Source organism: Anser brachyrhynchus (assembly GCF_964034855.1).
Source record: "Anser brachyrhynchus genome assembly, chromosome: 6".
Lineage (NCBI taxonomy): Eukaryota > Metazoa > Chordata > Aves > Anseriformes > Anatidae > Anser > Anser brachyrhynchus.
In genome coordinates, this window is record NC_137700.1 from 36,498,268 (window position 1) to 36,515,231 (window position 16,964).

Consider the following 16,964-nt stretch of genomic DNA (forward strand, 5'->3'; position numbering starts at 1 on the left):
ATTTGACAACTCACAAACCAGATTCTGATTCTCATATCAGGTTGAAACCTATGCAACCAAGAAACTGACAGCGAATCAAACCACAGTTCATAATTTAGTGGTGACACGTTCAAATAGCACATAGTTCTGCCAGTTGTTTAATATGTTTCTGTACCTACCTTTTTGCTACTGCCTTCATTTGAGCCTGCCGAATGAAACATTTGGCAAAGTCATCTAAATGAACTCAAGTGATCAAGTGAACTCAAACTGATTTTAAAATAAGCGTCTGATATTTGCAGAATACATACAGACTATCTGCGATGTAAAGCTGAAGCTAAAAATCCTCTCTCTCTCTCCAGCTATCTTCAATATATTGCATTTCCTGATACCCTTTAAAGACATTTGAAACCTCTGCATGGAAGATCTCCAGGAATAAGGTGGCCTTGGATAGCTTTGCCATAACATTTCTCATGTTCCCCTAATAAGCATTCTCTCACTTCATTTGTCTTAAATTTCCTGAAAGAACTCACTTATGCAAAGTCTTGCAGGTGGGTGAATTTATTTACTTCATTCACTTCAATTAAAATCAGCTGAAGAGGAAGAAGATTCACATGCTTAAATGTATAATGGAAAAATGGAGAAGATACCTGAAGAGGACTTTACAATTTCCATGGGGAATGGAAATAAACCAACTGAGTTATAAGGTCAGCTTGGAGAAGGTTCATAAGGGCAGCACTGTAGTCAGGAATGCTTTGATAAGGCTTTTGGGTCCAAGTGAAAGGGAGGTATTGTACCCCAGCCATTCACTGCTAGGCGTAAGCATTCTGACACTTAAGCAGGGCCAAAGCCTTGTCTTACATTCAAATTGTTAAATGAGGAAGAAAATCCAGAGCAGCATAAAAAGTACTGTGGTAATTAGTTAACATTAATAAGGGAGCAATCTAATTCTTTGGAGATCTCTCTTTACCTTCTAATTACTGAGCGCTGGCATAAACAATCTGTCTGCTCCTTGGGTGATGCAATAGCCCCACGCCTATTCTGGAGGTAACGTGGTAAAGTTACAGCTGGTTTACATTATGATAAGAGGGTCACTGAGAACAATATTTATGCAAGTGACATAATGCTGCATGCTGGAAACCAAAGGCCAGGAGACAGACTTCTGAGAACAGCCAGGGGGCTTACTGACTTCCTAAGTTTCCAAGCCTGCATCACACCCACCTCTTTGCAGCTGACAGGACCGGGTACAAAATCCAGAGAATTTTATGAAGAAAGTTTCACAGGCATTTTTAATACCTGGTCACTTATGGCCAGTTCTACTTCTGTATTATCAGTACAGCCCACACTAATGTGAACTCTGATCAAGAAACAGTTATCAGTATGCTACCTACGTTCATAGTAAATTTGCAGAACAGTGCACCTAAATAAATTCTGAAGGCCTGGGTTTCCTGTGAACAACCCACACGTAGAACAAAGCCCACAGGATAACCTTCATGCCAGTGCCTCTCATTTTCCTTGGCTGACAGACCTTCTAGCCATTTTATTCACATGAAGTCTCTAATATTCATATTCAGAAAAATTAACAAAGTTCAAAGAAACTACTGAGACATCAAAGAGAGTAAATTGTCCAGAAGGCAAATTAGTGAATACAGGCTTAACATTAAAATTGCATGCAAAAATCCAGGCTATAATGTTTATCAGTGCGATGTTATTCCCATCAAAGATTTAATCCAGAAACCTTGTAGGGATATGCTGAAGTGACCCCAAGGATAACTGCAACTCTTCTTGACATTCAAATTAGGATCCCTTTAGTCTGGGTTTTATTTGGATGAAGAGTCCATCTGAGCTACATGCTGTAAATAACTGCACAGAATGGGATAACTATTGAGAAGTTATACAGATTTGCAAAAATACTAAGATACCTTGTAGCACTTGCTCTGTTCACATTTTCCTCTTAAAAATCCCCCCCCCCCAAAAAAAATAATTGAGATATAAGATTAAATATCTTAAAGACAATGCCACCTCTGTATGTCAGTAAATGATGCTACCTTCAGATCAGTACACTGAAACAGATACGTGAAGATGGTGAGCCTAAAAATCACACCAGTACCTCTGAAGTGCTGTCATAGTTATTCTGCCAGTGTGGTGACAGCTATGCACTAAACAAACATGGACAATCAACTCTTTCAAATACAATGTCCAGTTACTGGGTGTGCAAAATATCCAGTGAGTCATTGCCACAAGTTCAGCTTACCCTTAGCTTCTCTTCGGTCTTAGTGGATTGCTTACAGTCGGGATGCCAGACAGTGGAACCTTTGGGAGGTGTAAAAAGGAGAAAAATCCTTATTCAGATTAAAACAGATGATTTCTGGTCATGAAAACTTAGTCGTGAAAAGAGAACCCCTTCACTGTATCTGACTGTGAAAGAGGAACACAAGTGAAACAAACAAACCAAACCCACAGCCCACCTACAGCAGCCCCTTGTGGAAGCTGTCAAAGCACTTAGCACACGTTCTTAATTAAGTCAAACAGCCGTAAGCAGCAAGAAAGGCAGCCAGCACCAGCTGGAGGAACTGAAAGACTACGGGTTCTTCTGGTGAGGATGGAGGGCAAGGGCCATGGCGACCTGATCTGTTCTTCCCTTATGTACCCCACCACGCATAAAAAGGAAGCTCTGGTTATAAGCCCACCAATACCAGCAAAGTCTGATGACTTCCTCGAGCAGTAGGTGCCGTGCTCAGTTATTGCGAAATATTGAGAAATATCACCTCTTCCCTACAACTATGCAAAATGCAACAGGAAAAGCTTATATGGAGCAAAATCAGAAAAAATTCACAACACAGCAGTCAGTGCTGTATCGTGCCCGCTGCACCAAGCTGGAGAAGCCAGCATGACATTTGGCATGAAGCAGTACGTGAAGGAGCCTCTCTTGAGATCCAAGTGTACCGTACTCGTCACTGGCACACACATCGCTTCTGCTCCTTGCTCTGTGAGGTCAGTGGCATGTGTTGTACTGGCATTTCCGCACGGCACGTTCCAGCCTCACATCCTTTAAAAAAATTCAAGGTCTCCACCGTTTGTGTTCCAAAACATGGGATTTTCTCTTACATTGTGAAAATGTAAATATCCATCTGTGCCCACGGGCTGAGCAGTGCCCAGGGCAAGGGGGACTTCCATTCCACTTCAGTGCTCAGGAACAGAGCATGAACTGTGGTCACTGCTGGGAAGCTGCTGGCAGGTTTTAGCCAAACTGAAATGGAGCAGAAGCTAATGCTGATTTGTAACACTGACTGCAGCTGCAGTCAAATTCAAACTTCGTTCCAGCCACTGCAAAGCCAATACTGAGCCTTGTCTGTCTGCAGGAGGGAGCTTCACCTTCACTCCGTCCACAAAGAAACCAAACAAAGGGCCGTCCAGGTCTCCTGCTGGTGAATATTAGCCCAAGTGCAGCCAGAGGACACCCCACCCTCAGAGCCACTGAGAGGTACGGGTCAGGGGCCCTGGACACTTTATTCTAACAAGCCCTTACATGCCTCAGTACAGAAGTGAAGAGCAACAGGAATGATTTCACTTCCCAGCAGCACACAGCATAATCATCACCAGAAGACTGCAGGGAACGCTGTGATTCTGGATCAGGGCCTGAGACGTTTGGCTTTGAGTCTAAGACAAGGAAGAAGAAACTGCATTTGGCAGGCGGGAAGGATCAGATAACAGGGAGAAGCGTACCGAGAGCCTTCTCTGTAAACAAACAGCAGCTTCCGAGCCAGGACCCCACAGCGCCAGCAAGATCAGCAGAGAAGCATGGCCTGTGCATTTGCTGAGGAGATCAGGCAGATCCCAGCCCTCAGGAGGAAGGGAGTTCATGCTATAAGGCTGATGAGTTAAGACTCAGAAGGTTTCAGAATTTGCAAATTCAGTTACAAGCTTCCTGCGTGACCCTAAGAAAAATGTTCTCTGCTCCTCTGTACCTCAGTTTTTCTGTTAAACCATTCCCATCATCAAAGAAAAAGCTATCACTGCATTTTCAGGCAGCATTTACCACAAACTAGTCCAATTTTAGGAACACCCCAGGAGAATGCTGGAGCTGCTGAAGGGGAACAAGAAACGCAAGAAAGTTTGGATATAATTTTCATGGTGGAACTTAGTTACCAGTTGTGAGCTTTCTTTCACAAAAATGGTAAAAAGTTTTAAAAATATGAAATTGTGTAACCCAAATCAGATAGAGCAGGCACAAGAAGTAAAATGCAAATATTTTTTCATGATCCTGAACTATAACTTGTAGATTTTATTCACCCAGCTGTGTCACACTATTTTGAAATGTTTGGAACTGTGTAAATTCTCAAGTTGCATTGCCCTTCCTTTTCCTAACAGAAACAGTTCAGCAAATTGTGGCTAATCCCACTCTTAATGTAAGTTTGCTCACTTGGCAGACATCAGCCAACACATTCATTTATTCAGCTTTTTGCTTTGCGTGTACCTCTGATTCAGACTACAGTGCTCTAAAAAGCAGAAGCTCAGTTACACAGTGAATAAGGCTGAAAGCCTGTGTGAGAATCAAGAGCAGCAGCCCTCTGAATGCTAAGCAACATCCTAGCTCAGCAACAGCCCTCTGGGATGAGCCCTATAATAAAATACTACTAAGGAAGTCCATGGGAAAGAGAGTTTCTGATGCTACTTCCTTGTTATTTTCCTGTGAGGGAGCAGGGTGAAGTCAGAGTGCTTCTGCTAGCGCTACTTAAGCCATCCTTAACACAGAAAGCCCCAGAATGGTGGGTTTGGTTTTGTGTTTTCCTTTTGCAGGTTTGCTTTTGCACATTTCTATTGCAAGTGACTAACAGAAACCTACCAGGCTCCTCTAATTACACAAAGTGGTACCAACACAGTTTTTATGTCCAGTAGAGAGAACAACTAGAAATGAGAAGGAAGCTTCCTATTTTCATATATTTCATCGATAACGTGATTTTGGTTCTGGCTGGTTTTTATTTCAGAGAAATGCTTGGAAGGCTGTTATTCTGCACCCGAGGGGGAACAATTTGGATGGAGTCAGGATATCCATTTCAGCTGAGAGCTCTGCAGAGGAAAGGCTTTCAGATCACCTACGCTTAAAAGCATGCTGAATTCAGCAAGGAAAGCTTTGTCAGGACAGTCTGGAGCACATTCAGCAATAACATTACTTGGTCAGAAAACAGATTTCTACAATAAAGCAATGCAACCTGGGCTGCTGCTCCTCCACTGAAGCACAGTGAGCGTGAGGAACATCAATTCACCTTCATGGGACAGGAGATACAGAAGTATGTGCAGCTAAGAAGAGAATGATGGCAGGTCAAGGAGCCAGGTATCTCTTCCTGTCTCATATCACCTAAACTTTTCCAGGACACAATCTAGCCTTGTTTAAGTACCTCCTGCCTTTCTGGGATCTGCGCAAGTTTACACCACAGCCTGCACGTGAACTTCCATTCTGTGCTGGACTGGTGCAAACTGCATCAGTTTATCTCTCGCTGCTATTAAAATAATTTCTGAATTAATCTGCTCACCTTGAACTCTGCCTGGCCTTTATCATACTATCATGTGAAGAAACTAACATCACTATTTGTCAGATGCTGAAACTGCTGCTTTCAAATTAGTCTTTCCAGTTTGCCATCAGAAAGCAGTAGTTCCTACCCAGCCCTCTTTCAGCCTCTCCTTGCTCTGGCAATGAAGTGCCGCTACACAACTGTGTATCTAATTCTGTGCACAGCTGGAATAAGATGACGCCTTACAAGGCCAGTGAGATGAGAAAAATGGACTGCAAGGGAGGACAAACTATAAAATAACACAAGTTAGCTTCAAAGGAATTCCTTAACAATGTTATCTAGTTTTGGAATTCCTCCAGAAGGAATCTGTCTCCAGTTTTTCAGGAGATAGCTGCCATCACACTTTCATCATTTCTTTCCTATGCTTTCACAGTCCTTTCAGGTGCATCAAGCGAGTTTTCTAACAAATACAATATACGAAATCACGATCTGTAGTTGCCTTTTCACTTAGATTTCTAGATATACAAATGCATATTCGATGTCTTGCTACCAACATTAATATTATAGCAGTCAGAAAAAATAATTGTAGCTTAATACCTAATGTGCTACTTTGTGGGAAAGTAAACAGAATTCAGTTCCAGGGTATTTTTCAATCAGAGAAAGAAGCACATTCTTTTTTACGTGAAAAGATTCTGGGGAAAGAAAAAAAAAAAAAAAAGTGCTTCACACCTGGAAGTGAGTGCAAGACTGCTAATAATAAAAAGGAGATGAAAATGAATATATGGGAAAGGAGTGACTTCAGAAAGACAACAAATAAATATAAATGGAACTCAAAGAGATATGTGACCAGATGAACGGGAAATAGGCAAGGCAAGCAAATATAATTAGGAAGCAGAGGAGACAATCTAATGATGCGCATGGGGGATGAGATCTACGTGATTCAAAGCAAGCTTACTGCAGTGTCTGGAAGTTTTTCCATTGCGTTTTAGTTTGGAGAGTGGTCCAGAACAGCAGAGAAACTGATCAGCACAATTCAGGGGAAAATGACATGAAACCCTCTCACCTTGTCTGATATCTCATCCACCAGTCTATGCACTAAGCTATCTGTGAGAAGCCAAATTCAGAGGCAGCCTAATAAATTTTACCCTTGCTACACAGCTTTTGAAAACACAATCTGGCTCAACTCAGGTGTAGAGTCACTGCAAAGCCACCATCATGACCACTTACTAAAGTGAAAGAGTTAAGTAAAATGTTTGAGGGCACTGTAAAGAAGAAAGGATGGCTACAGTCCCCCTTGTCTGTATTGCACAGGGATAGCTTATAAAGTGCTGAGGTCTGTGACAGAAAAATTAACAAGTCTGATTTTCTGGTTTTGGAACAGAGACGTCCTTACCTTGCAGATACATTTCTTCTCCTTCCGTGAACATTTGGTTGCACCTGCTGCATCGTGCACAGCTTGGATGATAATGCTTGTCACCTGCCTAAAAAAGAAAGAGAAATGAGGGATCAATGCACTGTAAACATTGCTCACAATTACGCTGCTCTGTAAGCACTCCACCTGCTAACAGACCACAGTCATTTTTCCTCTAGTTCACCTGTTATAACACTGCTCTGATGATGTGACAGTAGCTATGGGGACGTAAGACCTGCCGTTCTGGTTCAATCCAAAGGTCCAATATCCTGTCCTCAACAGAAGCCAGCAGTGACTACGTGGGGTAGAAGGCTACAAGAACAAGACAAGATAGAACGGCCTTTCCTCTTCACACGTCCCCATTCAAGTACTCAGTGATTTAAAGACTTCCTGGTGAAAGGCTATATCCCAGTCTCTCTATTCTCCGTGATTTTGCCCAACAGCTTTTTGAATCTCACTTACCAGTCCAAAGCAATGAATGTTACACTGCAGCTAGACATTTGTGCAAACCTGCTGCCTCCTCCTTTTGCAGACAGCACGTATGTTCTCAATTGCTCCATTGTTATGGATGAGTTTAGACAATGAATGACAGTTTTCAACCTGCCATTTCATTCCTTGGCTGCCTTCCCAACACTGCTGATATGAGCAGCTCCTGGGACCATTAACCTAAATCACAAATGCCTGACTTCAGAAGCTACTTGGGTGCAGGCAGCTTGAGCTGTCTGAACTATCGACCTAAAGATTCTAAATGCTCTAGATCCTGTTACCCAAATCCACTGAGTCACTTAAGTACACATCTCTTCAATACAGTAATATTCATAAAAGACTAGGCTGATCAGGTTTCAGGCCTTTAAGGACAGGAAAAATCAAGGCACTGATACGATTGTGATTTCTCCTTGGGAGAAATTAAGCATGCAAAGCCCACACCAGGCTTTTTGAAAAAAAATAAAATAAATAAATGATGAATCCTAAAACAAACAAACAAAAACCCAAACACTTGAATAGTGACAATTAATGGATTTTAAAAGGCTTTAAAAATGTATCTGATTTCCTAACATGTTAACTTCAAATGCTTTTTCACAAAATATTCCCTATCAACTGGAATATTATATGCATAACACCGGTCTGCAGCACAGGGCTGTGAATATTGAATGGGTTTCCAAGGTAGATCTCCAACTCAGACAGCTCAGCACTCACCAGCAGAAGCTGACATCCTTCTCTGCACTTTCTGCCGTGCACAATCGATATTGTACATACAAAGGAACAGGAATTTTATCTGTGTTTGGTAAAAAATAATCCCCACTTTTGAGCACTCCTCAAATTCTTCAGCAGAGTGAGGGCCCACAGAGCTGCTTGTCACAAGCGATTTCAGGCATATTTCATTTAAAGATGATGCCAAGCCCACGTCCTGGAAACTGCTTCCAGTTAATGAGATATAAAAAATTCCTAACAAGACTGAATCACTGCCGGAAAGCATCTTCTCCAAACAGGAAGACAATGATTACAAAAATATATATGAACTCATAGAACAGGAATCTTTTCTGGGCTCGCCTGTCTCATCCAGCTACAGCATCTCTCTGCTGCATAAGAGAGCTCAGATTTTCAGTAGACACACGGATTTTTCTGAAATAAATTCATAGCTTCTCAAAACGTATTCAGTAGGGTAACTAAGAAGCTGTATAGTCTGAACTGGGAGGAGTACAGGTCCTGTTATATTATTATTAATTAACCCCTGACATATCCCATCTGAGATGGGGCCATGTCTCATGAGATGTTATCCAAATTCCCAGACACAAAAGACTGAAACAACACTGGTCAAAAGCTTTTGTAATTTCAGTTAACTGCCAAAAAGTCTGTACATCGATACTGTCAGATTAATCAGGCTTTATAAAGAAAGAATTCCCTACCAAGAACACCAATAGTAAACTACGGCAATGGAGTTTTAATGGATCCAGCAGAAATATCTATAACGTGAAAGCACCATGCTGTGTGGACAATAGAAATCAGGCATTCACATCCAAACAGTTTCAGCTTCTGTTCTTCCAAGCTTTGATGTGTGTGTGTTTTAGGAACACAATGACATAAAACCCCAATGTATTAATCAAATGTTGCATTGCACTGTCGCAAGCAAAACTGCTAAATTCTTTGGTTGTTGGGTAGTTATTCTGGCAGTAGCCCAGGCGTCTGATTTTTGTGTTCCTTATTTTGCAGTTAATTCACAACAACTTGGGTCAGTAATTTCTACTAGCTCCATTCATCCTTTGTCCTAAAAGGATCTGTATCTGGTCTACCTGGTGCTAATACTGGCGAGTCTTTCACTTGCCGTGATCATCTGACAGACATGCCATTTGTTTTTCTCCTCATCACAAAGCTCTTCTTAAGGACACCTGGTACATCTGTCAGTTGATTATGACTTCTATAAGCAGCCTACACATTTGAAAAAGTCAGGTTATTTACAGGAGAAACAAATCCAGGATTCATCACAATATTGTGTGTAAACCTGTGGCCACTCTGAAGCTTCCCATCCCCCAGAAAAACCTCCAATATGCTACTGTCAAAGTAATTTATATGATATACACATCTCTTTAAAACAGCCGAAATGTTTATCAGATCTCTCCCCAAGGCTGTAACAACTGGCCAGATGTTAGCCCAGTGCGAGCAGTGATGAAGGAACACCACGCCCCTGCTAACAGAAGCTTGCTAAGTGGAAGCACTAACCCATCCTGCACTGGCTAGGTTTTGCTGGAGTTTTGTATCGCAGCAGCTGCAGATGTTGCTGAATGCTTCAAAACCAGTTTCATCCATTTTCTACCTCAGTAGTGTTTCTATGACTCTTCAGCGGGTATCCACTGGGAACCAATCTGCATTTCAGCTAACCCAGGGCTAATCTTGCTAAGCCTGACTCGCCATCATCATCTGAGAAAGCTGGTTGCTAAAAATCAGTCATTACAACATATTAGGAAAAACTTCAGGATCTACAGGGAATGAAATATTCATGCTTTTCAGATTTTTTTATTTTTTTTTGATTTTTACTAGCTCTCAGGCTACTAAACCACATTCAGCACAGTCAGCGTGAAGTCTCCTGTAACCACATGCTGCTGTACTGGGGGCTGTAAGGCTTACAGTCCAGCCCTGCTGGCAGTACCAGGCACCATTACTCAGTACACATTTGCCCTGAAGATTCTTCAGCTGAAGTGTAAGAGGGTTAAAGGCACTTGCCTTCCCACTATGCCTCGCTCTCCTTACCCCTTCCCAAGTTCACTTCATGTCCAAAAACCTCTTGCAGTTGGTTTGCTACTCAAAAACTTCTCAGCTGGCACCTTGCACCCTGCTGACAGCAACAAATCACTTCTTGTTCAAAAAAACAGCTATTCAGTCTTTGGGGACTTAAAGCCAAAACTGTACCGTTTCTCATAGGTGTCAGGGAAGGCAATCGTGGGTTGCACAAAAAAATTTAAACACAAATGACTCCAACCCAGAAGATACAAATACAGCTGCACGCAAGCCGATGTAACGTGCCCCAGAAGCCAGTCTCAGTCCCTGCTTTGAGCACACCCAGCCCTAATCCCAGGACCACAGTACTTCAAAGGCCAAGTACCGCACTCTTGGAGTCCATCTCTTCCCTCATGCTGTACCCCCAGCTCCCACAAGACCAACTTTTATTTTCTCAGTGCTTGTAGAGCTCCAGTCTGATTAAATAAATGTTTTCCTCTTTGGTGAACGTGAGAGTTTAAGATTTCCTATTACTCATGCCTTCAGTCCTGTTCTTTCCAGCACAACGGTGAACAAGAGCCAGAAAGGACAATAACAAGAATCCCACCAGGAGTGCTCACATGCCAGTGGGTCTGGTGGAGGAAGAACTAATTACCAACAGACATTTTCTGTTGGCCAAAAGACACAATTAAGTGCATTTTTGCTGCGTTACACTTGCACAGCTGCACTCACTCTCCATTCAAAGACATCCTAGCAATCACCTGACAAACAGCTATTAAACACGTAGAAAGCTTCATTTTTCTAATGCAACTTAAATGCAAAAAAAAGCTATGTAGTTTTAAGAGTACTTTAAAGTTTTTTTTTTTTTTTTTTAATGAAGAGCTATCACAGCTCTGTGATTGACACATCTAATCAAATATTTACTTCTACCACGACTCTAAGAAGGTTGACCTGATTTCTCAGCTCTCTTAAGGACTACGGAGCAGCACAAAGAATAACTCAGACTCATCTTTAAACCCCTTAAGGAATGTCATGAATTGTAAAACAGGAACTGTAGCAGTAGCCTACCCTTTTCCAGGGAAGCTTTATTTTAATTACTCGCAGAGGTCACAGAATCTTTCACCCTGTTTGATGTTCAGGATAATATCAAATGCCATTGTTTCCTTCTCTGCAGGCTTCTGTGATCTCACAGGCGGGTGGAACAGCACAAACACTATGAAGACCAAAATTTGCTTTTAATAACATCCTGGCCTAAACTGTCCACTCACTTTTCCCAGGCTCTTATCTGTTCAGCAAGTCACTACAACAGATACAACAATAAAAGTGCAGCTCCTCTGCTTCCAAAGGACGTCCGAATCTCCCGTAACTTTCTCTGTTATTACCAAAGGAAGGACAATGTAATACAATTTAAATTCTGTAAACACTCTAGCTTGATAAATCCTTGTTTGATGTGCATCTTTAAAACGAGGACCTCCTGACGTTGTTTGGAGTACTAATGTCACCACCCCCTCTGGAGAGGAGCAGCTCCCAGCAGAGCCCTGCCCTGCGCAGCCGGAGCAGCGGGAAGCAGAGCTCACACTGGCAGTTCCCAGGCTGCAAGAAGCACGTGAGGGGGAAAGTGGGAAATGGAGCGTGAGCCCGTGACTCTAAATCTGAATGACAACCTGCATGCAAGGGATGTGGAAGAACCGCAGAGCCTTCCATTGACTGCTGTGTTGTCTCGGGCAAGGCCAGACTGCAGCTGCTAGGAACACTTGCACTGTTCTTTCATGCCTGCTTTCTGAGTTTTATACAACATATTTCCCAGCATCCCAGCAGTGACTACCAGTGTCATGCTATTACATTCCTTAACAGATGGACTATATCAAACTTTTGTAACTTATTACTGTTAATTCCATCAGCATACAGTATTATTATACTCATTAGTGGCTGCTAATAGCAATGCAATTATTAGCTGCTTAGAATATCATTTTTCCTTACAGAAAAGATGTGAATAATGCTTCAGGCTAAATCTCCATTGTTGCAATTGGTCTGCTAGCATGAAGAATCAGCCCTCCTGGGAGCTGAACATCAACCAGACTTACCGTGCAGTAAGGCCCTGGCAGCCACTTGTGACTGCACTGTTTCCTGCAACACCCAGTGGTGAGCAAGTTGCACACAGAGGCGAAACATGCTAAACTACGGGTTCTTTATGGCAGCCATTCATCCTGTCTTCACAGAGCAAATGCACCTATTGTTACACACCATACCACTGCTAAGAACTTACATTCTCCACACAGTTAACAGCAGGAGGTTGTTACTTCAAAGATAATTCCACTCAGCTAAGACATGTACCCACAGAAGCCCCAAGTGGCCAGTTGACCAGACTATTCTTGACCAGTGACCAGAGTATTCTGGTCTGTACAGAGAGGCAAAGCAATAGCAGACCCACCTTTATTGCTGACTGCCAGGATTTCTAACGTCATCTCTATTAGGATGCTGGGTTACATTTATGCACAAAGAAATCTAATCCCAGTGACTGACCACATAGTTAATCAGAGAAAATTCAGAAAAAATACATGTAGTAGATCGTATTAAGGTGTATGTATGTCCTGCAAAGTAAGACTAACTGTTGAATGCATGCAACATTTACACTATGTTCTGTCTTGTACTTGTAGCACATAGGTATGTAAATTGATGGTATTCTACCTAGTCTCAGGCATGTCACTACTCTGTGCAATTTATAAGTCTTCTCCCATTATTATTTGGACTGATTGGATCTAGGATCTAGAAGGATACTAAATTTATAAGGGTCATTCACATCAGAGATGCAGGAGTTAAGATAATGACTAGTGTCACTATGGCTGAGGAATGTAATCTAAGATGCATGTTTTCTGTTCAGAAATAAAAGGCCAAAAATCAGGGAAAAGTCCAGGTTCATAAAGAGCAGTTCTCACGTTGATTCATTGAGAGTCAATACAAATCTGTGAATTCACTGTCTTTGTAACAGATATTACTAGTATACTTAATTAGAAACTACTTTCTCAGTCAGCAGAACCACAACTGACTTCAACCTGCTGAAATTTAGCTAGAAATGTCAGTAACAAAGCTCCTTCACATCTTAAAAAATAAAAACAAACAAACAAAAACCAACCTCCCCCTGAAACAAACAGAAAACCTGCATCTGACGGATATTTCATAGGTCAGAAGGCACTGCACCTGACACCTGGTAACAAATACTAGACTTGATCCTAATGTAAACAGGTTATTTGCAATTCTAAAAATTAGCAATTCCATTCCGATCATGATTTAATTGTGTAGACAGACAGAAATAAAGAACAACACTGCATGTTCACACATGGAATTTTAAAGGAACATATACCTAGATCTTAAAGTAACCATGAAAAGATAAATCCTTGAATTTCAAAGACAGCCTACTGAATGTCCTAAATTGTGTACTGTAAAAGACAAATAAGAAAATTACCATGCTCTGTACTCTTTTATATAGAAAAAGCATAAAAATTAAGATAATTAAAAAGGCAATGTAAAAGGTAATGTTTGATGCTGTTTGTTGTTTGATACTGTTTTTTTAAGTGTTTGCCATGAGTCTACTTTTACAAATTAAAAGACTTGAATAATTTGTACTCAAGAGTCTTAAAAAAAACACTATAGCTAGGCAGTTGTCTGACAGATGGATGTGTTAGCAGGGGGGAGACAAACACCTCAGAGATGACTTCCTTCTGCCCACAGCATGAGGTACCTCTGCTACTGGCCCAAACAATATAATAAAAACAAATCTAAAAACAAATATAAAAGCCTTTCCTTGTAAATTTGCTGATGACTCAAAACAATGCTTGTTCAAGCTACCTAAAATCCAACAAGTACGTTTTAATAGCCTAATACAGAATGGCCGCAAATCAAGCAAGCAGGGCCCTGGGAGACTGAGCGCCATGTTGTAGGCCACAGCCACTGAGGGGGGCACTTGGAGATCATCATTAGTAACCTCCTGGAAAGAGCTCACAGAGTACCTCAAAGGGCTGGTTCTTCCGATCATTTGGTGTGTGCAAAGAACATAAAGGGATAGCAGAAGGAAGGTTTTGCTTCTGACTATATACTGCAGCATCACTGTTATAATACTGACAAGCGGACACGTGGATTTGCAGAGTAGTTCAGCGGAGAGCCACCAAACCAACGTGAGCCTTAAGATGCGAAACTGAAGGACTCGGAGCCAAATCATTACTGAGAGAGAGAGGCTTCAAAGATGAGTGGAGCACAATGGAAAACTAATTAAAAGCAAAGAAGAGATAATAATAGGAAAGAGAATAAGCTTTTCAATCCCACCAAAAAAAAAACCAAACAAAAACAACTGTGACATCAACGAGCTGCAGTTAGACAAATTTAACCTCAAAATGAGGTTTCTACAGTAGAGGTAACTTAAACAGCAAGAGGGAAAATCTGTGACTTTACGATCATTCTGCAGCCTTCATGACAAGACAGGATAATTTCCCAAAGGATAAGCTTTTATTTTTATTATTTTACCATTATTACCATTATTTTTAGGGAAAAGCTCTATGATTTTGAAAAGAGAAGGCCAAGCAAGATGCTTTTAGCAATTCCTCTAACCTTAAAATCCATTTCAATGGGCTTTATACAGACAGAAGTATTTAAACATGCATCAAGGCCAGGGCTGGTCTGGAGGGAGGTGTCCCTGCCTGTGGCAGGGCATTGGAATTAGCTGGTCTTTAAGGTCCCTTCCAACCCAAACCATTCTGTGATTCTAAACTGCTCCCAGGGAGCACAGGAGCAAACCAACAGAATAATTAGAGTCAGAGCCTGAAAAATCTACTCCTCGAGCTGTCTTGGCAAAGCAGCAAAATTCCTGGTATAGCAGGAGCTTTGCTGCTGGAAGTGAGTTTTTGTTGATGCGGTTTGCGGCTCAGGGAGACAGTCCAAGCACAACGCCAGGAGCAGATCGGGGCGAGCTGTGCCGCATCAGCACCGGAGCTGCTACTGCCATGGCTGCTCCAGCACGGCACCAGCACCAGGGGCTCTGCAGAATGGGTACAGCTGAGACAGCTCAGTGCAGGGCTCAGCAAAACTCCTGCTAGCCTGCTGAGCAGGCTAGCACCTGCCTATCGATGAAGGATGTGAGAGTTTGGGGCATTAAGCAACTCACCTTGGATCAAAATTAATTCTTGCAGCAGATCCAAGCAGAGAACTCAAATTCTCAGACTCCCAGTCCGGCAGCGCCTCTGAGTAGCACACCACCAGATTCAAATAACCATAGCTGATTTCCTACCTAATTAATATAAAATTGACTTTCCAGTTTTCTGTCAGAAGGCTGTTTGTGGAACCGTGCAACCTCTGGCATGCGATTTAGCAACGCCTGGTCTCCACTCCAATGTCTGCATTCAGTTCAGAGGGAGTGTCCCAAGAACAACAGAGAAAGAAGAGTTGGGAAGGCCAAAGGAGCGGGAAAAGAGATTAAGCATGAGATCACACAGTACCTCAGCAGAAAATAACAAGAGGACATAAAACAAAGGTAGCCAATAAGAAACAAAGCAGAAATAAAGCACTCAATATATGCTCATTTGTATCTGGTAGATCCCCACGTTATTCTAATAGGAAAACATGCCAGGAGTGAATTGAGTAGAGTATTTTTTTCCTTTTGGTGACTAGTGTCTGCTCTTGTAGCAAACTCATCCTAGTAGTCACTGTTCCAGCTACTCTGGTCCTATAACGCTTTAAAAAGTATAAAAAGTATTTTATTCTTGATTATCTGCAATGCTACCTACTACCTTTAGAAAATTCTTCCAGTAAGAGGTCACAATAAGCAACAGGTGACCATCTAGCGAAGGGACAGATATTCTTCAAATATTTTTCTTCCCAAACACATCACTCTTAACTCCAGAGTCACTGATACATAATTATGAGACTGAATTTGACTACAGCAAGGCATTTCTGAGGAATCCTTGCTTTACAATTCTGGCCAAAATGACATCAAATTAACCATGTGAATAAGTTAATGCAGAGAAATAGTCGTCTCTTTTTTCAAACAGAATAACTTAGAATCAGAGCCTTTTATTTTTGGCAGAGGTCCATTTTGTTTGTCAGTCTTCTCATACAGATGATTTCTAATTACAGATGCAAAACTATGCAAGCACACTTTTGAATCCTAGCTGGCATGAACATCACATCAGAGTATGTTTCTCAGAGCCAAGACACAGCCATTTTACTCGCTACCTTGTTTTCTTCAGTTCCGTATAAAATCAAGGTTTCTAGCTACCGCAGGAAAATGACTCCAACAAAATAACCATGATAGAACATGTTACTCTGGTGATGAACAGGAAAGAGATAAATGGACATATAGTAGAAAGGGATACCTAACATCATTTGCTGCCATCAAAGTTTCACTTGAATACAGCATCTCTATGACTGTTGCCTCAACAGCACAGTAGTTCAAGGGTGCTGCTGAGAAATCTGCTTGAAGTTTTACTGCCTCAGTTCTTACTCTTCTCATTCCTAGGAAAACAACATTTTCCAGCCAAGATGCAACTACTTCACAGAATTCAAAGCAAAACATCCATCTGTATGCATAACAAATCTCTCTCCAAGTCCTACATGTACAAGTCAAATTCTTAACACACTAACTCATACTCAAGTGATTCATGGTGCTCATTTCAGAGACCTTTGTGAACTATGGAACACCCCAAGCCAGTTTCACAGACAGTTTGAATGCCAGCATATCTGCGTTGCTGGTGATGCACAGGTGCACCTCTTGCTGTGTGCTCTGTTTCCCTCTTACAAAGAAAATAGCTTGTAATAAATGTCATACAAACCAGGTATCTATCTAAAGAACAATTACAGGTGTA

The 16,964-nt window shown here is 41.6% G+C and overlaps 1 protein-coding gene across 11 annotated transcripts in view; it reads right to left on the bottom strand.

Moving 5' to 3' along the window:
• The window catches only part of ABLIM1 (actin binding LIM protein 1), a 192,282-nt gene that overhangs the window by 49,456 nt on the left and 125,862 nt on the right, over window positions 1–16,964 (bottom strand). For all 11 annotated transcript variants that reach the window (XR_013953077.1, XR_013953078.1, XR_013953079.1 and 8 more), the window contains 2 exons: window positions 6,883–6,970; window positions 2,231–2,289 (listed from right to left, as the gene is read on the bottom strand). Coding sequence is in view for 3 of the 11 variants with exons in the window: in XM_080598267.1 (XP_080454393.1) it covers window positions 2,231–2,289; window positions 6,883–6,970 (147 nt within the window). In the remaining 8 variants the exon portion in view is untranslated. The remainder of the gene's footprint in view (window positions 1–2,230; window positions 2,290–6,882; window positions 6,971–16,964) is intronic.